The sequence below is a fragment of the Cryptotermes secundus genome, unplaced genomic scaffold (assembly GCF_002891405.2).
Source record: "Cryptotermes secundus unplaced genomic scaffold, Csec_1.0 scaffold55, whole genome shotgun sequence".
NCBI classification, from domain to species: Eukaryota; Metazoa; Arthropoda; class Insecta; order Blattodea; family Kalotermitidae; genus Cryptotermes; species Cryptotermes secundus.
In genome coordinates, this window is record NW_019740654.1 from 503,108 (window position 1) to 525,192 (window position 22,085).

At 37.8% G+C, this 22,085-nt stretch overlaps 1 protein-coding gene across 5 annotated transcripts in view; it reads left to right on the forward strand.

The window, feature by feature from the left end:
- Window positions 1-20,044, forward strand: part of LOC111872315 (pre-mRNA-processing factor 39) — a 33,087-nt gene extending 13,043 nt beyond the window's left edge. The window contains exons 5-18 of one of the 5 annotated variants that reach the window (XM_023866051.2): window positions 596-824; window positions 2,097-2,395; window positions 3,865-3,990; window positions 5,224-5,372; window positions 8,622-8,747; window positions 9,973-10,162; window positions 10,481-10,591; window positions 12,666-12,830; window positions 14,058-14,193; window positions 14,794-15,002; window positions 15,506-15,565; window positions 16,929-17,110; window positions 18,196-18,282; window positions 18,583-20,044. In XM_023866051.2, the coding sequence (XP_023721819.1) occupies window positions 596-824; window positions 2,097-2,395; window positions 3,865-3,990; window positions 5,224-5,372; window positions 8,622-8,747; window positions 9,973-10,162; window positions 10,481-10,591; window positions 12,666-12,830; window positions 14,058-14,193; window positions 14,794-15,002; window positions 15,506-15,565; window positions 16,929-17,110; window positions 18,196-18,282; window positions 18,583-19,012 (2,499 nt within the window). In that variant the 3' untranslated portion in view covers window positions 19,013-20,044. Of the gene's footprint in view, window positions 1-595; window positions 825-2,096; window positions 2,396-3,864; window positions 3,991-5,223; window positions 5,373-8,621; window positions 8,748-9,972; window positions 10,163-10,480; window positions 10,592-12,665; window positions 12,831-14,057; window positions 14,194-14,793; window positions 15,003-15,291; window positions 15,354-15,505; window positions 15,566-16,928; window positions 17,111-18,195; window positions 18,283-18,582 lie in introns of those variants that run through there. The other 4 variants (XM_023866052.2, XM_023866053.2, XR_002844204.2 and 1 more) reach the window with 4 other exon arrangements.
- The last annotated feature ends 2,041 nt before the right edge of the window (window positions 20,045-22,085 follow it).

A 22,085-nucleotide genomic window follows, 5' to 3' on the forward strand; every position in this document is an offset into this window, starting at 1 on the left:
TAAGCAGTGAATTATTCTTGGAATGACAGACCATTTAGTGTAAACAATTTTAATATAAATCCCATTATTTATAGGGCTTTACATGTTTTGTTCCTTTGGATCTACTGAGGATATTTGTATAAGTTATATAGTCATAACTATACCGACTGAGCGACCACTGCTTGTCAGTGAAGTTTAGTGCCAACTTTTGTGGATAGAGGTCGCGTGGTCACCGCAATGGATCCCCATGGCCATTAATTTCGGTTTTCTAGACCGAAGCCGCTATTTCTTTGAAATAGCTCCTCAATTATGATCACGAGGCTGAGTGCACCCCGTTCCAGACCCACTATTTCTCAGAAAAAATGTGGTACCTCCGGGAATCGAACCCAGACCTCTGTACTAAAATAATGGAGTTTTTTTTTTTTAGTCATAATGGTAAAGTAAGTTGAAATTGTGGATTATTAAATAATATTGGTAAAAAGTTGTCTTGTTCTGTTTTATCTTTAGATACACACTTTTACATGGCTGCATGTTTAGTGTCTGGATGTCCTTTTGGGTCTGTATAATGTTAATGTGTGTGTTGGGCTGAAGGTTGTTGAGGTTTCATAATTTGCAGGAGAGTGATTTCCGGACTGAGCCTGATACTGAAATGGTATCAGAGGATGAACTTCCAACAGAAAGTTCAAAGGAACCCTTAGAAACAGAAGCAGTGTCAGATGAAGAACTCCCAGATCCCACAGCAACAGTAGATTTGCCAGAGACTGAAGCTGTTTCAGAAGATGAACTCCCACCGGAGAAAACAGACAAAAAGAAGAAGAGGGCTGCAGCAAAGCAAGCTGCTTCAGGTAAATGTGAATAAAAACTTATATCTACACCATTATAACTTGCTGACATGGTGTAAGTTGTTTCTGAAAAGGGTAGTTTGAACACATTACGTACATGGTGGAAATCTGCCAAATGACGTTCCTGGATGTCATGCCTGGCAGCTGTAAGTGGATGCAAGTGGAAATATTTTGTATTGTGTGTGTTTGAGCATATGTGTAAATACAGCTTGCTGTATAAATACCTCAGTGATCCTGATATTAACCTTTGAAGACAGTTTCTGATACGTAGTTGTACCGCTTTGGGCCACATGGTAGCATAGTTGGTTGAGGCACAACGGCCACAAGCCAGGAGGTCACAGTTTCAGTTCCTAGTGAGGTCATTGGATTTTTCAATTGACCTAACCCTTCTAGCTATACTATGGCCCTGGGGTCAACTCGGCCTCTTAACAGAAACGAGCACCAGGAGTCATCCTGGGTGTAAGGGATAGTGGCTGTGTAAGGCTGGCCTTACCGCCATCTGTGTGCTGATGGTCTAGAAAATGTGGGAGCCTCAAACCTTGTGGCCCTCCACGGCTGCTACAGGGGTAGCTTTACTTTTTATTGTTTTAAGTCATACCTCTTAACTATTTAACTTCTTTATTCAGTTCATTACAACAGTAGATTATTACTCTTATCTATAACAGCCTTCAGATGCACCATTTAAGTTGTTTCACCCTTCATGTTACTCGTGTACCAACCAGGGCCCCAGAAATGCAGCTTCGTCCTTCTGGTGGCTTTACAGAATTCTTTCACCCATAGTCTTGAAGTTTGCTTCGTATGATTCTCTGATAACTTGCACATTCTGATTGAGCAAGCAAGTGAATTTTTGAAATGCATATTCTAGGAATAAATTGTTCAGCTCTTAGTGTGCACTATTTTTGTCACTGAAATCTTTTTAGTCATGTTATACATTACAAATTGATTTCAATTAATTAAAAATTTTTCCTGGGGAATAAAGCGCGGCCAGCATGTAAGGCTGACAACGTTACCACCATCTTTGAGCCGATTGTCTAGATAATGTGGGACCCTCAACGTCTCACAACCCTATGGGCCTTCATGGCCTGGTACAGGACTAGCTTTACTTTTTTACAAATTGATTTCATGGATGAGCAGGTGGTATTAAAATTGCTGTATACCACAAAGAAATTTTATTGGTTCATCACCAAAATTGTTTCCAGACAGTTGAAAACTGAGATCATATGTGTCCATTTATGCCACCATTTTAGGGGTGAAAGTATAAGTATTAACTTGTAGGTAATGTATCTAAACCTGAAGCAGGCAAGAAGAAAGCTCGCTCTTCTGAGGCAAAGAAGAGAAAGCTTCTGGATGGAGACACGTATGATCCAAGTTCTCCTACTTCAGAGAACAGTTGTGACGAGAGTCCTGCCGCCAAACGAGCAGCTGTCAGTAATGCAAGCAGTGGAACTCAGGCCAAACCTGTCACGAAGGCTCGCAAGTCCCTGCCTGAGTTAGAGAAATATTGGAAAGCTGTGAAGGAGGACCCTTCTGACTTTACTGGCTGGACATACCTACTCCAGTATGTAGACCAAGAGGTATGTGAAATATATGGTTGTATTTGAATGTCACGGGTGTCTAGTTGGGTCAGTATGTCTGTATCTTGTATCCTGGTGCGCCATTTAAATCATAGGTGACAAGAAGAGCATGTTGTATTCTTGAATTTGGGTGCCCTAACGCGTGCGCTTATACTTATCCTAGTTTGAAGGGAATCGTGGTAGCCAATTAATTATTGCCATGCCATTGTGACTCGTTGGCTGATGTGCCCATTCTTGAAACAGTGTTTTGCATACAGTAGACTAACAGATATTTTTTCAGTGCTGACAAAAGTTTTTTAAATGAAGTCCATGATGTGTTTGAAGTCTTCATCTAGCCTCACAATATCACTACCTAAGAGAAGATGATTATGTGGCTTCATAATGGCGCACACTGTTTCCATTCCCTTTTTCAAATGTACTTGTTAATATTGTGACAAGTTATCTTATGTGCATTGCCATGCAGCGGCTGCAATGGAAATTGTGGAGATCCCACAGTGACAAATCATAACAACAGAAGGCCGTTGAGTAACAGCGGATGAGACGAAACTCATTACCAGTGTATAAAGAGCGTTCCCGAAGCAACGGATTGCCGAACACGTGAGATTGAACCTTGGCAAATGGTGTCTCGTATCCGGTCCACATAACACCTACATAAGCCGAGAACAACAGAGCTAATTAGCCTTCATACAACGCAGTTGGGACCTAGCCTTCATACAGCACAGTTGAAACCTAGTAGAGATGTCGCAGAAGTCACATGATACCACAAGCGATAATAATTGTATGGTCTGTAAGATTGTGTGTCCAATAAAGATTCGCTGAATCCGAGACCCACGTGAAGTTATTTGTCACGTGACATACCCAACACGAGACAATATATTGCATTACTTTGAGACTGGGGATGTTAGTTGCACTCGTGCTATCAGTTGCAAGTGAATGTAGATTGTTTGAGGTTTTTGAGCATTGTATATTATACTCAGCATATAAAGTGCTAAGAAGTACAAGGTGGTTCATATAGAACCGGCCTGATGAAATGAGGTGTGATATACCATACAGATATTAAAGTAAATTACACACATCTTATCTTGGATTGTGTACCGTGATCAGAGCAGGTGTTGAAAGTGTCTGGCGTTTTCAAGTAGGCACTAGAAACGCTCGCTGTTCAGCAGTGTACTCCATGACTGTTGCCTGCCCACTGCAGACACGCTTCGGCATTGTCCTTGACCTTGCAGCATAAGGGCTGCCACTTGCCGGATCATGCACACACCATTCGACTCAGCATGGCCCACAGATTATTATGTCGTAATTGTGAGTGGTTATATGCATCACCTGTGGAATTATTAGCAAATTTATCAGGCCGGTTCTATACGATTCACCCTGTATGAGGAAGCCTGTGCTGTCAATGCATAAGGCAGGAAAGTTTTCAGTCATTTTCAATGTAAGATTTTCTTTATCACACCTCTTCTTTTCAGAATGATATTGAAGCAGCTCGTGAGGCATATGATGCTTTCTTGTCGCATTATCCGTACTGTTACGGATATTGGCGCAAATATGCGGACTATGAGAAGAGAAAAGGCAACAAAGAGAAGTGTGAAGAGGTAAGGTTGAAAAGATTTTTTGAGAGAACAGTGACATATAAATTGAATATAAATTTCAGTGGAAACCATCATAATCACTGTTGGAGTGTTTGTTGGTAATGTATGTTTAATATTAGTGTAAATTTTTAATACACATGATTCTTCATGTGGTTTCCATTGTAATTTAATAAGTCACTCCTATATTTTCTGTTCACAAGCCAATGTGGTATGTGGAGTATATAAACCATAAATGCTTTATGTTCATTTTATTGTGTTTGAGGAGAATAATTTATGTTTAAAAGTTTAGACTTAAAGGAAACAGACTTTGTGAACAGAGTAGATACTTCTCAAAATAACACTGTTCTTTTCAACAGCTTCAACAGCTCCTGCCCAGCTTTGGCTACCCGTTTGTTGCATTTCAAATGGCAATAAGACTGCCAGGAAATCTCTGTAACATTAAAATACATGGTAACTGGACTTTCTTGTGTGCAATTGTGTACCATTCATAGTATGTTGGCAAAAATATAAATGTGCAACGTTATGTTTTATTTCAAGGTGAGATTGTGCAATTTGTAATTAGGCACAGGCTATTCATGTATGAATAGAAACACAGAAGTGTTGTGCAAATAGTGATATAACTATTTCTTGTGCTGTTTTGAAATTTCTAGTTAAAGCACTGGAAAATAATTGAGATGTTGGTGATAAATGTGTTGTATTAATTGTGTAGTTAATTTAGACTAATTTTAAGTATTCTGCATAATTTTGTGTGGCTTGTTGATATCTTATAATATTTGTATGTACTTATATAGATGTTGATAAATGATGTGTAGTTAATGGTGCAGATACAATATGTATCTGGCACTTTAGGTTAAGATGCCAAAACTTTCTGCATTATATAGGAAATGGTAAGGAAGGCAGAGGGATGCCAGTAACAAGTGAATGTAACTGTCTTTCCCCATTCATAGTCTTGAAAGGATAAAATCGTGTAAGTTGTTGGAGTCGGCCCTTTTCCATATGGAAGAATGGGGCTGAAAGAAGAAAAGGTCCTGGGAGCTCATGGTTGGGAAATCTGCACCGAAGACCTTTGGCCATGCGTCTGTAAGGTGATACTGTATTGCTAATCTGGCTATTGCTATAATGTGATGTGATGGGTTTCTAGACTTAAGTAAATATGTTAGTTGTGGGCCAGGTCATGTAAAGATATTCTGGTTTTTAGACCATGCAATGTTAAGAGAAGTGGGTTCGTTTCCATAGGTGTTTGAACGTGGACTGAAGGCCATCCCTCTGAGTGTGGATCTTTGGATCCACTTCCTCAATTATTCGAAGGCAACCTACCCTGAGGATGAAGAACATCTCCGTGCTCAATTTGAGAAAGCCATCAGTGCATGTGGAATGGAATTCAGGCATGTTGGCATAATTAGATAATTGTTCTAGTCATTTTAATTTGTTGTTAATCCTTGCCATAACTACTATTACTGTGAAATGTAAATCAGATTTTTAAGTTTAGGTTGTGTATTGCCCCATAGATCATTTGCATATGTCTTTTCTTGTATAAGAAAGCAATAAACTATATTACAGCTACAATCCAAATTAATTTACACCATTCTCTCAAGTTTTTTCTCTTCATGGCATGTGTTTTATGTGTAATGAGATGTGGTAAGGACTTGACTCTTATGCGGTTAGAGAAATACTATGGATTTAAAAAAAATGTTAATAATATAGAATCTTTAATGGTAAGTGTTTATTGTGGTTTTATTTTTAAGTTTGTATCAGATCTAAGCTGATGCAAAGTATGTGTTACGATTTTTTATACAACCATGGTAGTATCTGTTTTCTTGTTGTACATGTTATTGACTATATAGTGTTTTAATAGTGTTTCACACTGAACTGATCTGTATAGCAGAAACACTCTTGGTTTGTATTTACGAGGTGCTCACTTTGATTCTTAGCTGGATATGGGATCTCATGACAGGGTTTCTGTGGTTTTCTTCAGTCTCTTTATGCGGATGCTTGGATAATATCTCGACTAGGCCACAGCTGCTCCTTCTAAGTCCTTCCAAATTCATCGGTCATCCTTCCATTTGCCTCTGTATAATTGTAGATTAGCAGTGCCTTAAAATGAATGACAGAAAATAGTATTTCAGTGTGTATTTGTGTTTCGTCACAATATAATAGTAAAAAGTAGTCCATATTTCTCTTAAAATAATTTGATGTATGTTCTGATGAAACTCACTTAGGGATTATTCTGGACAAAGAAGTTAAGAGACATTGACTCTCCAGCCAGTGGATTCTGTTTGTAAATAATTATGTGGACTGCTTTGGCTGGAACCATCACCTTGACATCTTCATCCGACCTAAATCTAATGCCCTTTAGTACTTTCTTGAAGGACTTGACCACATGGAAATGACACTGACAGGTCTTGTAAGGGAGATGGGCATTGTCATGCAACACAGTGCTACCACGCATGAGCTTCGCATGATGGTTTTTGATGATGGTATGAAGGCCCTGTAGGGTTTCACATTGTAGCTGAGCTTTGATGGTGATATCAGGGTCTTTGAAAGCCAGCCAGTCTTATTTGGGTAGAACCTGCATGTGGAACCCACAGTTTAACCATTTCATGTGTTTCCATCTTGCCCTGATGCAACTATATTGTTGCACAGTTTGTGGTTGACTGACTGTGTTTCATGCCCACTGCCACATGATCACCTATGACTGAACCATGTTTTCAAGGAGTGCCACAGACTAATTTCATTTGAACAACTTTCATCTGTCATCACAAAAAGAGTTTTACTTTGTGATTTTTTCAACTTCTTATCAATCTTTGAGCAGTTTCTTCATAACACAAGCAAAAAGAAAAAGGAATTAAGCACCAGACCATGAAGACATGTGGGGGAGTGGATGTATAGCTCCACTATTCTTGACCTTTGCACTAGATGAAGGTGAGTGGTCAGCTTCATGTTCTGGCCACTTATCCCCCCTCCCCCAGGAAAGAGCCCACAGTGCTGATTGTATAGGAGGATGGTTGTGCCCTAGAGCTGGTCTGGACACTGTGGAATAGAGAAAAATGTCTTCCCCCTGAAGGGAATTGAACAACTATCCAACCCCATAGTACACTGCTGTACCAAATCCTCATATAAAGTATATTTTATTTTTATATGTATTCTGAGTATGTTTAGCTTGTACTTTCAGAAAGCCCTATTTAAGGAAAGGGATTTTTTTGTTCATGTATGTGATCAGAATTGTGGGCAAGTCTGTGTTCTGCAGTCTAATGGATTTTTAATCTGAATTGGTGTAATTTATTGTGTAATTGTACTTTTTTAACATAAATCTCTGGGGGGTGTGTGTCCACACGCGTGCCTCTTATTGCTAATGATTATTTTTTTCACATGTTTCTGTCAAAATGGATAAGTGATTATGCCTGGTTATTGGTTTGTTATGATCGTATGTAAGAGTACTGTTCTGGAAGAATTTCTTAATGTCCTCTGAGTGATGATGTAACATCCAGGTCAAAAAGTACACTATCCTTGAGAGACTTTTTTAAGTGAAAGCAATCCACCTATGTTAATTTATAAATCAGAATGATCTGGAAGTTAAATTTTCATTCTTACAGTGGAATATTGATGGACTTAGCAAGAAAGATTTTTTATGTTGATACGTAGTCTGATTTTTCTCTATCATTGTGCTTGTAAATGTAGTTAGTACAGGTCTACCCTGCAGAAATGCACTCTGTTCATAATAGTTATGATATATTTATATAAGTATATGCTCTTTATTAGAAGGTAAGAGAATTTTTAATTACCTGAACAAAGTGAAGTCTTGATAAATGTAGGTTTTATGGAAGTGTTCTCATTCCCTGTACATCATTCTTACGAAAATGCAGTTTTCTCTTTTCTTTCTTCCTTTCTTTTTTTTCTGTACAAAATTGAATTTGAGAAATAATGATGATCCCGTAGCATATTTAAGTTATTTGAAATGAAGTTTCGAATTTGTTTCACAAATTGAATACGTGTGCAGATCAGTGGGTGTGTCATATTCACTTCTGTGACATGTATGAGGCTTTCCTGTCCTATATGATACAAAAAGGTCAGTTTGTAAAGAAATGGCACTGGTTCTAATTCATATACTCAACTGAGTTTATGTAAAGAACTTTAAGCTTGAGTGTCATAGGCAGCATTATATCCTAGATGATACAAGTCTTTATATCAGACAAGTGTCTACTTAAACACATTTTAATAGGCCCAACTAGTTTCATGGTTGCCCAAACTCAGTGTGAATATTGTACAATACTTCCCTTCTAACTGAATCACAAACTTTCTTAAAATTTATGAATGATCAGTGTACTGTTTTGTTGTACTCCAGTTTTTCTCCATGATCTGATGAACGTAAAAAGGCTAATCAGTAGTTGATCCCTGGATGAATTGATGTACAAGGTTGTTATTTTGTACACCATTTTAAAATCATGGGTGACAGATTGAGATCTATATCTTGAAGTAGGCTGCAAGCCATAGCAGAGGGCATAATATTCTCCAGTTCCTCAAGCACAATTAAAATCTTAAGTCTCTATACAGAAGTGATCTGTCAAAGTTTATTGTGACAAATTTTACTGTTTTTTATGTAGTTTGTATATTTTATGTTTGTGTACTTGTTTCAGGTCGGATCGCCTCTGGGAGAGCTACATCAAATGGGAAAATGAGGGTAAAAGACTTCAGAATGTTACAGATCTGTATGATCGGCTGTTGACTACACCTACACAGGGCTATACCAACCACTTTGACAAGTAAGATTATTCATAAATGTAGTTAGTATTAATTGTTGTTAAGAGGTGTTTTATAGAAGAATTTTATAAAATTTTCCTCATCTGTCAGATGAGAATATTATAATCTGCTTGGTCTATTTTTAACTTCATGCACATATAGATTATTTTCTTTCACTTGTCTGCTGGTAACATTTCCACGCTCACCTGGTTTTCCAGGCACTGTTGTCACACAACTCTACTTTGGCTCATCATTAACAGAAATGCACAAAATTTGATTGTTTTTGTGGCCTTAAGTAGAAATATACATGTTGTATTACAATTTTTAGCATCCTTACCTTCTCTTAAGTAAAGAAATTGTGCATTATCTGTGTGTGTTTTTATCCAGTTTCATTGTTTGAACCAATTGATTGGTGAGAATGCTGTGCCTCTGGAGGCCACCCATTTTTATGCTTTTTATTTTCTCAGTCAGTACTAACTACATGGACACATTAACTTTAGAGGTCAGAGAGACACTGATAGCACTTTATTACAAGATTCTGAAATTATGTCTGCCAGTATATCTGACTTAGGAGTTTTTGTGCTAAGTGCAACGTTGTTCACTGTTTTTTTAATTCCTTTATTTAACATGGCGTGTGGTAGCACAGTTGGTTGAGGCACTGTGCTGCAAGTTGGAAGGTTGTGGTTTTGTCCTGATGAGGTGGATTTTTTTTTTAATTCACCTAATACTTCCAGTTGCACTGTGGCCCTAGGGTTGACTCAGCCTCTAACAGAAATGAGTACCAGAGATCTTCCTGGGAGTAAAGGGTGGCTGGCACATAAGGCTGACAACCTCGCTGCCATCTGTGAGCCAACTGTTTAGAGAAAATGTGAGAGCCTCAGTGTCCCATAACCCTGTCGGCCTTCATGACCTGTTACAGGGAAAGCTTTACCTTTACCTTTTGTTGGACACTACATGTTTCAGCCTTACTGGCCATCCATTGCTTCTGGTTGTTCTATATGCCTTATCTATCTGTCTGTCTATGGCTGTACAGCCCTTGTGGACCTAGGCTGCCTTTTCAGTTTCTTAATCTGTACACAGTTATGACTCCTTGGATGAGGGTTCAGCCTGTCACAAGGCCGCTACCTACACGCAGAACAACACAAACAGAATAAATGCACACAGACATAAGATAGATAGACAGACAGAAGGTAGATAGTTTTAAGCAGAAGGCTGCGTCCTCATTAACACCATAATTTTGACTTTAAGTTTTCAGGAGCATATTAGCAGTAACCCTCCACAGAAAGTGCTTTCTGTGGATGAGTTTTTAACACTTCGGCGGGAAGTTCTTCAGATGTTGAAGCAATATGATCAGCCAACTGCTGTTGCTGATGACACTGCTCCAGGTGAAGAGGTTGAAGCACCGCCAGGAGAGGAACCAGATGAACAGCCAGTGGTTGTAAGTAAATGTGCCTGAATGCTGTTCACAACTACAGCTCATTTCTGAAGATGTTCTTCTTTCTAAAGTCTTTTTCATACTTTGGGGGAAGTGATGTGATCTTTATGTGGGTTAAATCTTTGGGTCTTTTTCCCTTTCATTTTTAAATCAGGAACCTTTGCAGGTATTCCATTTATATTCATTATATATATATTAAATGTCTTGTATTTGGTAAATATGGTGTTGTCCAATAACTGGCATAATTTATGATACGAGTTCACATCAGATATGTTCTATTCTGAACCCACAGTTCTGTTAATGTAATTTTTCTCACACTAGAAAACTGATGAAGAAACCACAGCTTTGAGGGAAAGGATTATCTCCATTCGTAGGAAAATACACAAGATAACTGTAAGTGCTGTAGCAGACAGGTGGAACTTTGAGGAAGGGGTAAGTGAATATTTAGATAGACTTTTTCCATCTAAATTTGTACACTGTGCTTTTAATTAACGTTCTTGAGGTTTTTACTGTCATGATCCCCAAAATTGAGGTCCATTTAGCCTGTTCTCGCTCTCTCTATATCTCTAGTCACCAGTTGGAATTGTTGGTAGTACCACTAGGCTAGGTTTTTGGTAAACATCGCTTATTGTATTTTCCATGCCTTGTTCCTGCCTCATGCTGGTCTCCAGACAAACTGGCCAGGTTGGCTAAGGGTGATGGTACCATAATGCAAGGTGTGAACTGAATATATATATACAGACTGTGCTATGTGATGGACAACCAAGGAATTAGGGTTCGGTTTCCAGATGGTCTGGATTGTTTCTGGGGCTCAGTGGATTCTGGAAGCTCTTACCCCAGTGGCTGGGGCATAAACGTGACCACTCATATTCATATAGTCCTGAAGTTACTAGGTGGTTCAAATATGACTGGGACTGATTTAAAAAAAACATAATTGTCAAACACTTACTTGAACATGTCAGTCTTCAACATACTCCCTTCCGGAGTCAGCACATTTTTCCAACTTTCCAGAAGCTTCCTGATGCCCCCTCCCAAAAAAAAAGACTTGTGGTTGGCGGCGTATCCACTCCTGAACAGTCTGGATGAAGGCGTCGTCCACAAACCACATGACTTGCAAGTCTGATTTGAGCCTTCTGAACAGGTAGAAATCACTTGGGGCCAAATCGGGACTGTACGGCGGATGTGTCAGAAGGTTCCATTTCAATTTCCGAAGGGTTTCCATTGTTGTTTTGGCCATATGGGGGTATGCATTGTCTTGAAGGAAAGCTACGAGCTTTCCACCTGTCTTCCGCTTGGATCGGATCTTACTCTAAGTTCCTTGATAGTGATGCTCCTATTCTCAGGAATAAGCACGTCTGCACGATCAATGTTCGGCTGGGTGATGGATGTTCGCGGCCAACGATGATGCGGTTCATTCTCCACATGCTCTCTGCCCTCTCTGAAGCACTTACACCACTCAAACTCACGGGTCCGTGAGAGACACTCTTCCCCATACTGTTGTTGGAGTCTGTGGTGAATTTCAGTGGACTGGACGTTTTCTCCAAGGAATTTGATAACAATGCGTTGCTCCACTTCCACAGTTCATTTTGTTGTGTATAACAGTGACAGTAATCTTTAGCAGTCAATACCTTTTCCTTCAATACGTGGTCTGACAGTAAAGTTCGCGAACTCATCGTGGTATGGAAGTGCTACATACGCCATTGCTGAATATCACTCGCCTTTAAAGTACTTCGCTTAGGAAGCTATGCACTGATGCCAACACCTAGTCCACCCTTCAAAACCATTTTAGAACTGGTTTTGTGGAATTGCCTTCAGAGCTGCCATTGTTTTAGTCCTGATGTCATCGTCATCAGAAATGCCTTCCTTTAAAAATGTCCTTTATCTTCATGGACAGAAGAAAGTCACTGGGGGCTAGATCCGGTAAAGAGTTAGGGTGTCCAGCACAGTTATTTGTTTACTAGCTAAAACCTGCCTCACGGACGGTGCCGTGTGAGCAGGTGCATTGTCGGGATGTAAGACACCAACACTAAGACATGTGTCCAACAATTCAAACCTATATGGTATAGTCATTATAAGGTTCTTGCCCCAATATTCTACATATTTGGAATGAGAAACAATAAATAGGTATGGAATATAAGCAAAATAATTTTAAAAGAACATAAAGTTGCTTATATAAATACTGATTACTTCAGAACTATCTGTACAAGAACATGGATTCATTCATATTTAATAATGTAGCTCTCCCTGTGGCTCTCCTTTCATTATATAAACAGTATATTTATGTTCTGAAGAAAGTCTTCTGGGATGTGGCGCCGTGTAGACGTGTTAACCGACGTTTCAGAGGAATGTCTGTTAAAACCACATCTACACAGTGCCACATCCCAGAAGACTGCTTTCTTCATAGTCACCGCTGTGAAAACCTCAAATATTACATAGTGTATTTCTGTTCTCTCTGTTGTTCAGTATTGTCATTTCTAAAATTACTTTGTAATTTTTCTTTCGCTAGATAAAGAGACCATACTTCCATGTGAAACCTTTGGAACGCTGCCAATTGAAAAATTGGAAAGAGTATCTGGATTATGAAATTGAACAGGGTGACCAGGAACGGATTATTATCCTCTTTGAAAGGTGTCTCATTGCTTGTGCATTGTATGAAGAATTCTGGATCAAGGTAGGTATAATTAAAACAGTGTACAGTTACATAATGTTGATAATCTGCCTGTTCAACCATTATCATACATCTTTATGGGTGTAGTCAGTGATTTATGGGTTGGATATTATGGCCTTTTTAAGTTTCATAAAATTTGTGCCCACGCAGTGAATTGTGGATAGAATGCGGGTGGGACTTGGAATTACGCAGAAAATAGTGGGCAAGGTTTTTGCTTATGAAGGGCATAATCTACTTACCATTTGGCTACAAGTAGAAGAGGTCATGTGAATTCAGATAATGCTAGCAATAATGGGAGTGTTGAATTATTTGTTGTTTTTGTATTCCCGTGATAATCACACAAAAGAAGAAATATTGCTACATGCACATTATTACTCAAATATTGGTGTCGTATTGTAGTTGTATGTAATTGGAAGGCCCTGGGGTTGATTCAGCCTCTAGCAGAAATGAGTACCAGGAATATTCCTGGGGGTAAAGGGCGGCCAGTGCATAAGGCTGACCACCTCACTGCCATCTGTGAGCTGATTGTCTAAAAAATGTGATGGCCTCAACTTTTGATAACCCTATGGGCAGGTTCTCATAATATCATTGTTTCATTGTATCTGGTCTGTCAGGTGGTTTTTATGAAAATTTATCATTAACCAGCTCTTCCGAGTCATGTATTGTGTTGAGAGACCCAGATATTCCCTCCAAAAAGTACTACTATTTTTTAAAATCTTTGACATCTTGTAATTATTTATTCATTTAAAAAGTTTATAATCACTATTTGCTAGTCATTCACCAGCAGACGGAGTTAATTTTGAGGCACAGAAGAAAACAGGTACTTCCAGCTTGCCATACTTACTGTATAAAGTTCACACAACATATACCATGGTCAGTTTGAATGTTTTGAAATAGCATTTGATTCAGTATGTAAAGGCGAAGTTTTCCCTTAGCTTAATTAAGCACCATGCCATGAAGGTGAATTGGGGAGTGGAAGTGTAGCTCCACCGGTGTTGACCTTGGCACTAAATGGAGATGAGTGGTCAGCATCACATCCTGGCTGCTTTACCCCAGGGAAAGAGCCTTTTGTACCTGTTGTATAGGAAGTAGAATGGGCACCACAGCTGGTCTGGGTGCTGTGGAGGAGAGAGAGTTTCCTTGTTTCAGTATTCACATTTACTTCTTCCCTGAAGAACTTTAAATGAAGTTTCACTACCTGTACAGTCTTCTTGCCTTTATTTTTCTTAGTTCATCCGTTATCTTGAAAGCCTGAAAGGAGATATGATGGACAAAATCCGCAACGTGTATGAGCGAGCTTGCACTATCCATCACACAAAGAAACCAAATCTCCATCTTCATTGGGCAGTCTTTGAAGAAAGCCATGGTAAGTAACTTTGGATCTTATTCTTTTGTCCAGAAATTAAATCTTGGTTCATGGGTTCAAGTCCCAATGAGGTGATTGGATTTTTTTCAAATGACCTAATCCTTCCAGCCGCACTATGGCCCTGGGGTCGACTCAGCCTCTAACAGAAATGAGTACCAGGAATTGATTAAATAATTTTCATGGGGAGTAAAGCACGACCGGCATGTAAGGCTGACAACTTACAGCCATCTTTGAGCCCATTTTCTAGATAATGTGGGATCCTCAACGTCTCACAACCTTACGGGCCTTCATGGCCTCTTACAGGGATAGCTTTACTTTTTTATTACATTAGTTGTTATGTAATCAGTGAGACTACTCATTAGGCAAGAGTTGAGAATGACTGGATACGATGAACTGGGAAGTATGTAGCAAGAAGCATTTTGGACTTTTGGAAGTCCTGGTTCCCAGGATGGAGAGCAGGACCCTGAGTATAGCTGGTACCTAGGATAAGACTTGAATCTTACCTGTTCTTAACTAATTTGAAGTTTATTAGTGGTTAATCATTTTGGCAGGCAATAAAATTTATTCAGTTATGTAATTTATTTTCTCTTCTAACTTCAGGGAATTATGACAGGGCTTCAGAAATCCTGAACAACTTGGAAAAGCTCGTTCCCAACATGCTGCAAGTTGCATACCGGCGGATCAACTTGGAGAGGCGATGTAATAATATGGAAAATGTTTGTGCTCTGTATGAACACTATATCTCCAATACTAAAAATAAAGTAATCTCCAACAACATGGCTATCAAATATGCCAGATTTTGCTGGAAGGTGAGGAAAATGTATATGCAGTATCCCTTTGAAATTGTTTGTATTCTACTCCAACCACTTGTGTATTTTTTCTGTATGCAGTAACCTGTTTCTGATAAGTGCTGACTTTCCATTGTAGTCTTTTTATAATGCCACCCCCCCAAATATTGGGTAAGGTGGGGATATGTGGAAACAGGAATAGTTAACCCTTCATCAGAAAAGGCAGTGAAGAAGCCATACACTAAAAATCACAGGTGAACACTATTCTGGCCAATATCACATCATGTTAAATCTTGGTTCCTACTTTCAGCAGTTTGAGGCGAGAACAAGAGCAATGCCTCCACTTCACTTTGATACGCTCTTAACACTGAGGTAAGATACCTCCTTGTGCCATCAGAAGGCCAGTATATTTTGTTCTCTTTTTGCTGCAGTGCGTCGAAATGGATACATGTGGCAGAAATCTTCTCTTAGGTGGCTGCATTGCATAACTGTGAACATGTATAATATTTATTTTTCTTTGACAGGTAAAAGGAGATATTGAGAAAGCTGTCTCTATTTTGAATAAAGCTGTTGAGAAGGATAAGGTGAGTTCCCCCCCTTATTTTTTCTGTGCTTCAGTAGGAGTTAGCCACCTCCTCAGTCTGGCTGTTATAAAGCTGGCTACAGATAGAGCAGCTGATATATACAGTTGTCTGTAAAGTGTTCAAAATTTTTCTGTTAACCATCATACCAGAGACGGTCAGGAACACATCAAAATTCCATCCATTGTATCCTGGTTGTGCTTTCATGGGGAATAGTGTCTAGAACATGAAATTAAGCTCATACTTGCATCTAGTCCCAAAGTTGAGAATGAATAGAACTGTCTCCATTTCATCTCTTCACCTTGATGGCATTGTGCCTTCACCTCTCTGGAACGTTTCTTTTTATATTCTTTTCTAATTATCCCTTCACACATCTTATCATGGTGGATTAGCTTACAAAAGAATCCTGTTTGATTCTTCTGTACCTGCCAAAAGTGTCCCATTCATATCTGGGTCCAGTCTTTGCCTGTTTTCTTATATGTATATATATTTCCACGCTTGGTCCCTCCACCTTTTCCTTTATGGCCATATGTTAGACATCTTTGTTTTTAGTTCTCCTAAACTGTGTGCAGTGGAATTTCATTTTCAAAAACCGGAGGTATACTGAATATTGGCAAATTTGGCATAATTAAAAATAGTGTATATAATACAAGAGGGCTACTTGGAGGTGTTCGGAATTTGGTTCCTCATTCATATGCATCATAATACAGTATTTTATTTATGAAAGACTTGTTTCTTGTTTGGTGCCTTGAGATAAAAGTCAGTACTGAATGTTCTGGCCTCTGATCTGCCAGACAAGGGTGCAGAAGTAATTTCTTATGTGGGAATCCCCATAGAGTGGATTTTGTTATTCCAAATGATAAATTGATCATAGGATGATGTTCAGCAGGTGGAACTCGCATCTTAATGCAGTTTGATAACCATACATGTATTTGTAAAGCCACCTGAGATTGGTAATCAGTATATCGAAACATGTCATGGTGAGCGTAATAATAATGCTAACAGTAGCAGTTTAGTAGTCTTATTAAACTTTATATTTAGTTTTGTAGATGGATCCCTGTACTTTAATTATATACATACAACGTGATGCAAAAAATAAAGTTATATTCTGCTACCAGAGTGTTAATACTAAAAGAAGAAGAAGAATTCTTTTGTAAAGTGGTGCTTTTTTTTTATTCAGCATTTTTCATTAGTAACATCGATTCCTGCCAACAGTTGTACTTACACTTCAGAGTTGCTGAAGCGTTATCAACTAAAATCTGGTAATGTCACAGTTTTTGCTGCTATTATCTAATAGACCAGTTCTTGTAATATAATACAGTATAATTTGAGAACATATATATATATATATATTGTATACTTGCAGGACAATCCTCGTCTGTATCTCCAGCTTATTGACATGGGTCTGCAAGTGAATCCTCTGGATGAAAACAACATCATTTTTATTATCGATCAGTTCCTATCCAGAGATACAGACCCAGAACAAAAAGTTCTCTTTGCTCAGAGAAAAGTTGAGTTCCTTGAAGATTTTGGATCAGATATTCTCAGGTACATGACTTTGTTATTATCTTTAAATATTTCTAAGTTAAAATAATACATATGCTCATATGACACTGAAAGCATGTGTAAAGGTATGAAACATGCTCATATTTTGGAAACAACTGTTTAAACACTAGGTTTTAAATTGTATTTACTCATGCAAGGTTGTACTTGAGCAGGTAATCGGGTAATGAGAAGTGCTCTGTATGCTGTACAGACAATCACCGCCATGATGACAGAAGCCTGTCATTAGAGGCTATTCTGAAGGAATTACATACTTGCAACCATTTCTGTGAGATTAATTTTAGTATTATCCTCTCATCTACATCTAGGTCTCCCATGCTTATGGTTGTACAGTGAGAATTATGTGTTCGGTTGCTTGTCCCCCACCTCTGCTACATACCCACGCATGATAAAGGAAATTTAGCACTGTAGTAATTTGTTGATTAAAGAAACTGGACTCCAAATAACGGAACACTTTAAATGCAGTATTAATTGAGGAATTTGTTCTGTTAATTGAATATTTTATAAATTGATTTCAGATCACATTTCAACTTGTACCTTGTGTGCACAGACACCAACTAAAATGAGCTTTTGCTTAACTGAAATTTAAGATCATAAAACTTTGAATTTTTTATATTGTTGGCTTGGATCATGTATGGATTTACTTAGATTGAAGCCGTATTTAGCATTGTGAAATGAGTTTGAATTTATTGGAAGCCTGTATACTGTTTGATCACTATAAGTGTGATTTAAATATTAGATCAATATCTGAATGAGTCATATAATTTATGAGCAGGTTTCTAAATTAACCATACACTTTGTTTTCACATCTCTCTGCCAGAGGCGCAAAAAGATGTGATGTTATTGGACGGTGTGAGTTGGAATTCATCTCCAGATATTTGGTGTGTACCCAACACTGTTGTTGCATCAGACATGCTTCATCTGTAGAACCATCTCACACAAAAACTGTTTGTTTCTAACTGAAATTGATATAATATTCATGACTTGGTATGACATTTAAAACTTTCCCCCTTCCCTGCCCCAAGAAAATAGGCAAGGGTTGCTATTTATTATTTATATTATTGTTGCAGTGTTCAGAGAGCACACGATGAATTTCAGCGTTATTTCAAGCAGGCAAAAGATAGGAAGAAGAAGTCTCCAGAACTGGATGCCAAAAAGTAAGTCATTTGATAGGTTTAGGAGTATCCATAACTATGTAAAAGCTGTAACAAAATCCCATGTTAAGCTGCTTCTTGTTTCCTCTTACTGCTTCAGTGTTGTGGTGAATGCAAGTATACAGTAAAGAGTGTTTCACATTGTGTACCCTCCCCCCCACTTTTTTGGTAAACATTTGCTGCACTCTTTGATGCCTGTACTTTGTGAAGTAGGATTAATGTAGCATTCGTAGTAATGGACATGGTGCAACAAATATAATGAGAAGTGAATTTCAGGATTACATATTGTATACTTTTCAACAGCTTGGATGGTACATCCAAGAAGGCAAAGAACACTTCTGCAGTTGTGGACGGCACTCAAGTACATTCAGGCCACACGTCATCACATTCTTCCCCGCAGGCAACACACAGTGGCACAGGTCAACAGGCTCCACAAACTCCAAGTGGGGCTCAGCCACAAACAGCAACAACTGGAACAGGACAGTATCCACCTCCTACCTATGGGCAAACAGGAGGATATTCACAGCAACCTCCAACTCAGGCAGGCTACCAGGGAGGGCAGTACCCACCTACAGGGCCCCAACAACCACCAGCGGCCTACAGCCAGCCACCGTACAATCAACAATATACCCAGTCCAGTGATCCCAACTATGCCAACTACCAGAATTGGAGCTATTCTCAGACAGGGTATGGGGGTTACAACCAGGGTTGGGGTAACTATAATTACTACTAAACTAGAATCAGTATCTGTCCATGTATGTGCAGAAAGTTTTATAAATATATAATTCAAAAAATCTTGCAGTGTTTCTTACATATATTTCAGTGATAGATATTGTTGATTGAAATGGACGGGGTTGGCTGTGATGCTGGTACAAATAAATGTGAGAGCCTAATGGTTAGTGCAAAGATGGTGTAATAGTTAAAAGCTGCAGCACATAGTTAAACCTGACATTAAAAATGGAAATTTTCAATTGTGTTTCAAATAATCATACACTGGTGTAACACAAATTCATAGTACCCTATTTGGATCCACTGGTTGAAATTACATGACTACAGCCAAATGTTAATAAAATCACATTTTGAGATCACTGTTAATATGTCTTGAAGTGTGCAATTTTTAAACAGAATCAGATATTTATGTCTGTTCTATGTACCGCATTTATAAAATTATTAACTTAAGTAGAAAAGAAGTAAATGCACATAGTGCCATGTATGATTGCTGTGAATAGGTAGAAACACTCCAGTTGTGTAGTTACAGTTGTGCTTTAGGTTCCTTTGCCAGATATGCGACTTCATTTTCCGCCAGCATTGCAGTACTGACAAAACTTGAAACATGGGAACCATTTGTTTTTGGAGTTATAAGTGTATTGTTTTAGTATTGATCTGTAGATATTAGTTTCTTTTCTACAAGTCTAGTTTCACTCTCCTTGATGATGGATTCATGTCATTTTTTATATTTTCTTAGTTTCACCTTCTGTAGATATTATATTTGTCCGTGTTTGAATGTGTAGAATGAAGTGAATAATCATTCAAAGAGCGAAGAAGAGCATTTACTTTTTGTAAATCAAAAATTTACATAACTGTCATTCTTTGTATGTTTTTGCCCATTGTGCAGTTAGAGGCTGCAGTAAAAAGAAACTGGTGGTTCCTAGTCCTTAAACCCTGTACTTTATTCAAACTTTGGCAATGATGAAATAAATATACGAGGTTCAAGAAGGTTTTTCTAGTGTATGTTTGAACATGATTAAATTTTGTTACAAAGTTCTGCTGCCGAGACAGGTTTAAAAATGTGGATCCCACACAACACACCATGGGCTGCAAGCATGCATGATGTGTCATCTCAGCAAAGTCCTCGCTTTCCATGTTCTAAAAATTTCCATAAATGCTCATAAGAGAGTACATTTGGTCACACACTTGCAGCGTGTATGCACAGTGTAACAGAATGAACTTCAGGTCTCACAGACAGACTTAAACTGCTGGGAATATATTCTTGGCCTGAAGCACTTAACGAGATTATGCCCTACCTACCTTTCTGCTCCAAAAAAAAAACTTGTGGTTTAAAACACTAGAAGGAATGCAATAAAATATCAGAAAGTAAAAGAAAACATTGCAAATTTATTCATTTGCCATTTTGTTTTTTTAGTAATTGTTAATTTCTCTCATGTATTGGCATGAAGTTGGGCACACTGGTTACTCTTGTCATGTTACTGTTTCTAATACATATTTGATTTGGTTTTAGGTGGGTAAGGAACTTTTTGAGCCAATAATTTTGTTTCAGTAGTAGTTGGTTACATTTTTAAAATGAGTCACTGCGAGAGAGTATATTTTTGTCATAATGAATTATTTTTAATTGTAATAGTACATCACATAAATTTAAATATGCAGGATTCAGTCCTAGTCACAAGTTTTGTAAGACTGCAGTTTATATTACATGACAAGAATGATCATTATGTAGGATATGAATTATTGGCTGCATTGAGTCAAGATATTTCTTCATTGTACCTTTCAGTCTTGTTTTTAACAATCGTAACCTTAATTATAGTAGCCATTACTTGTAAGCTTGTGCTTGTTTGAGGCAACTGTTTTTCATAATAAAACTATAATGCGCCTGTCAATAAAATATTTTGTTTGGTTATGTTGATAATTCAGGTGCTGCATGTTTGGATGCTCAGGTTTAATCACAGTACATGTACTTCAGTTTTGAGAGGGTTAAAGGCCTGAAGGGTAGAAAAGCGGTTGAGGCTAGAGGTTCCTCCTAATGTATAGGAAACCACACAGCACCCCATTATGGAAGAGAGCTGATTATTTTAATATTTCTTTGATCTGTATTATGGAGATTGTTTTAGCTATTGGGAAGATGAAGCCGACTGGAGTATGGACAGTAAGTAAGAATAGTTTGATTCTGTGCAGTGGTGGCAAGATTATACTGATGTTCTTATGATTTCAAATTTCAATTTTTGGTAGCATCAGCCATATGCTTCCCTCATATTTAGTTTAATTATGTTTTATTCACAGTTTTATAATGGGTTAGGTTCAGATTGGTCTTAATTAACTTGAGGTTTCACTAACCTTGGATTAAACATTATGTTTTTAGTAGAATAGTTTAAGTATGTTTTAGTCGCAGTTTTATAATGGGTTCGGTTCAGATTGGTCTTAATTAACTTGAGGTTTCACTAACCTTGGATTAAACATTATGTTTTTAGTAGAATTTTGCTCATTTTCTTATTTGTGAAAATTTTTCCACAATAAAAGTAGGAAATTAAAGAAAATTGTGACATTTTTAAAATCGTCTTTGTGCATTGTTTTGAAATTTTCAAAATTTGGACATACGTATTTCTAAATTTGTACATTTCTTAAAACTATAAAAATTTCAAACTTAAGTATTCAGTAAATTTTTAAAAAATGCTGAAATTTTGGGCATAATGCTCTGAATTAAATCACATTCTTGGTATTTTAGAAACTAGATTTTCACAATTTAAAAATATATTTTGAATTTAGGAAATTTATTGAAATGATACTGTTGTCTATTGTAAATTTTAGTAGTTTATCTTAAATTCAGTCATGAATTTAATTGCCTGTTTCAATAAACAGATCAGGTTTGGTCATTGTTCACCTTTTGACCAAGCATGTCCTTGTCTCTGTTTTAGTTCATAGGTTAAACTTTCTGCGAATATGGTTATTGTTAATCTTTGATTTAAAGAACACTTGCATATGAACTTGTACCAAATAGAACTGTACAGTGTTCAGTCGTTAAACATATTTTGGTTATGGCCCATCGTTTGGAGTGTCAATGTGATATGGGAAAT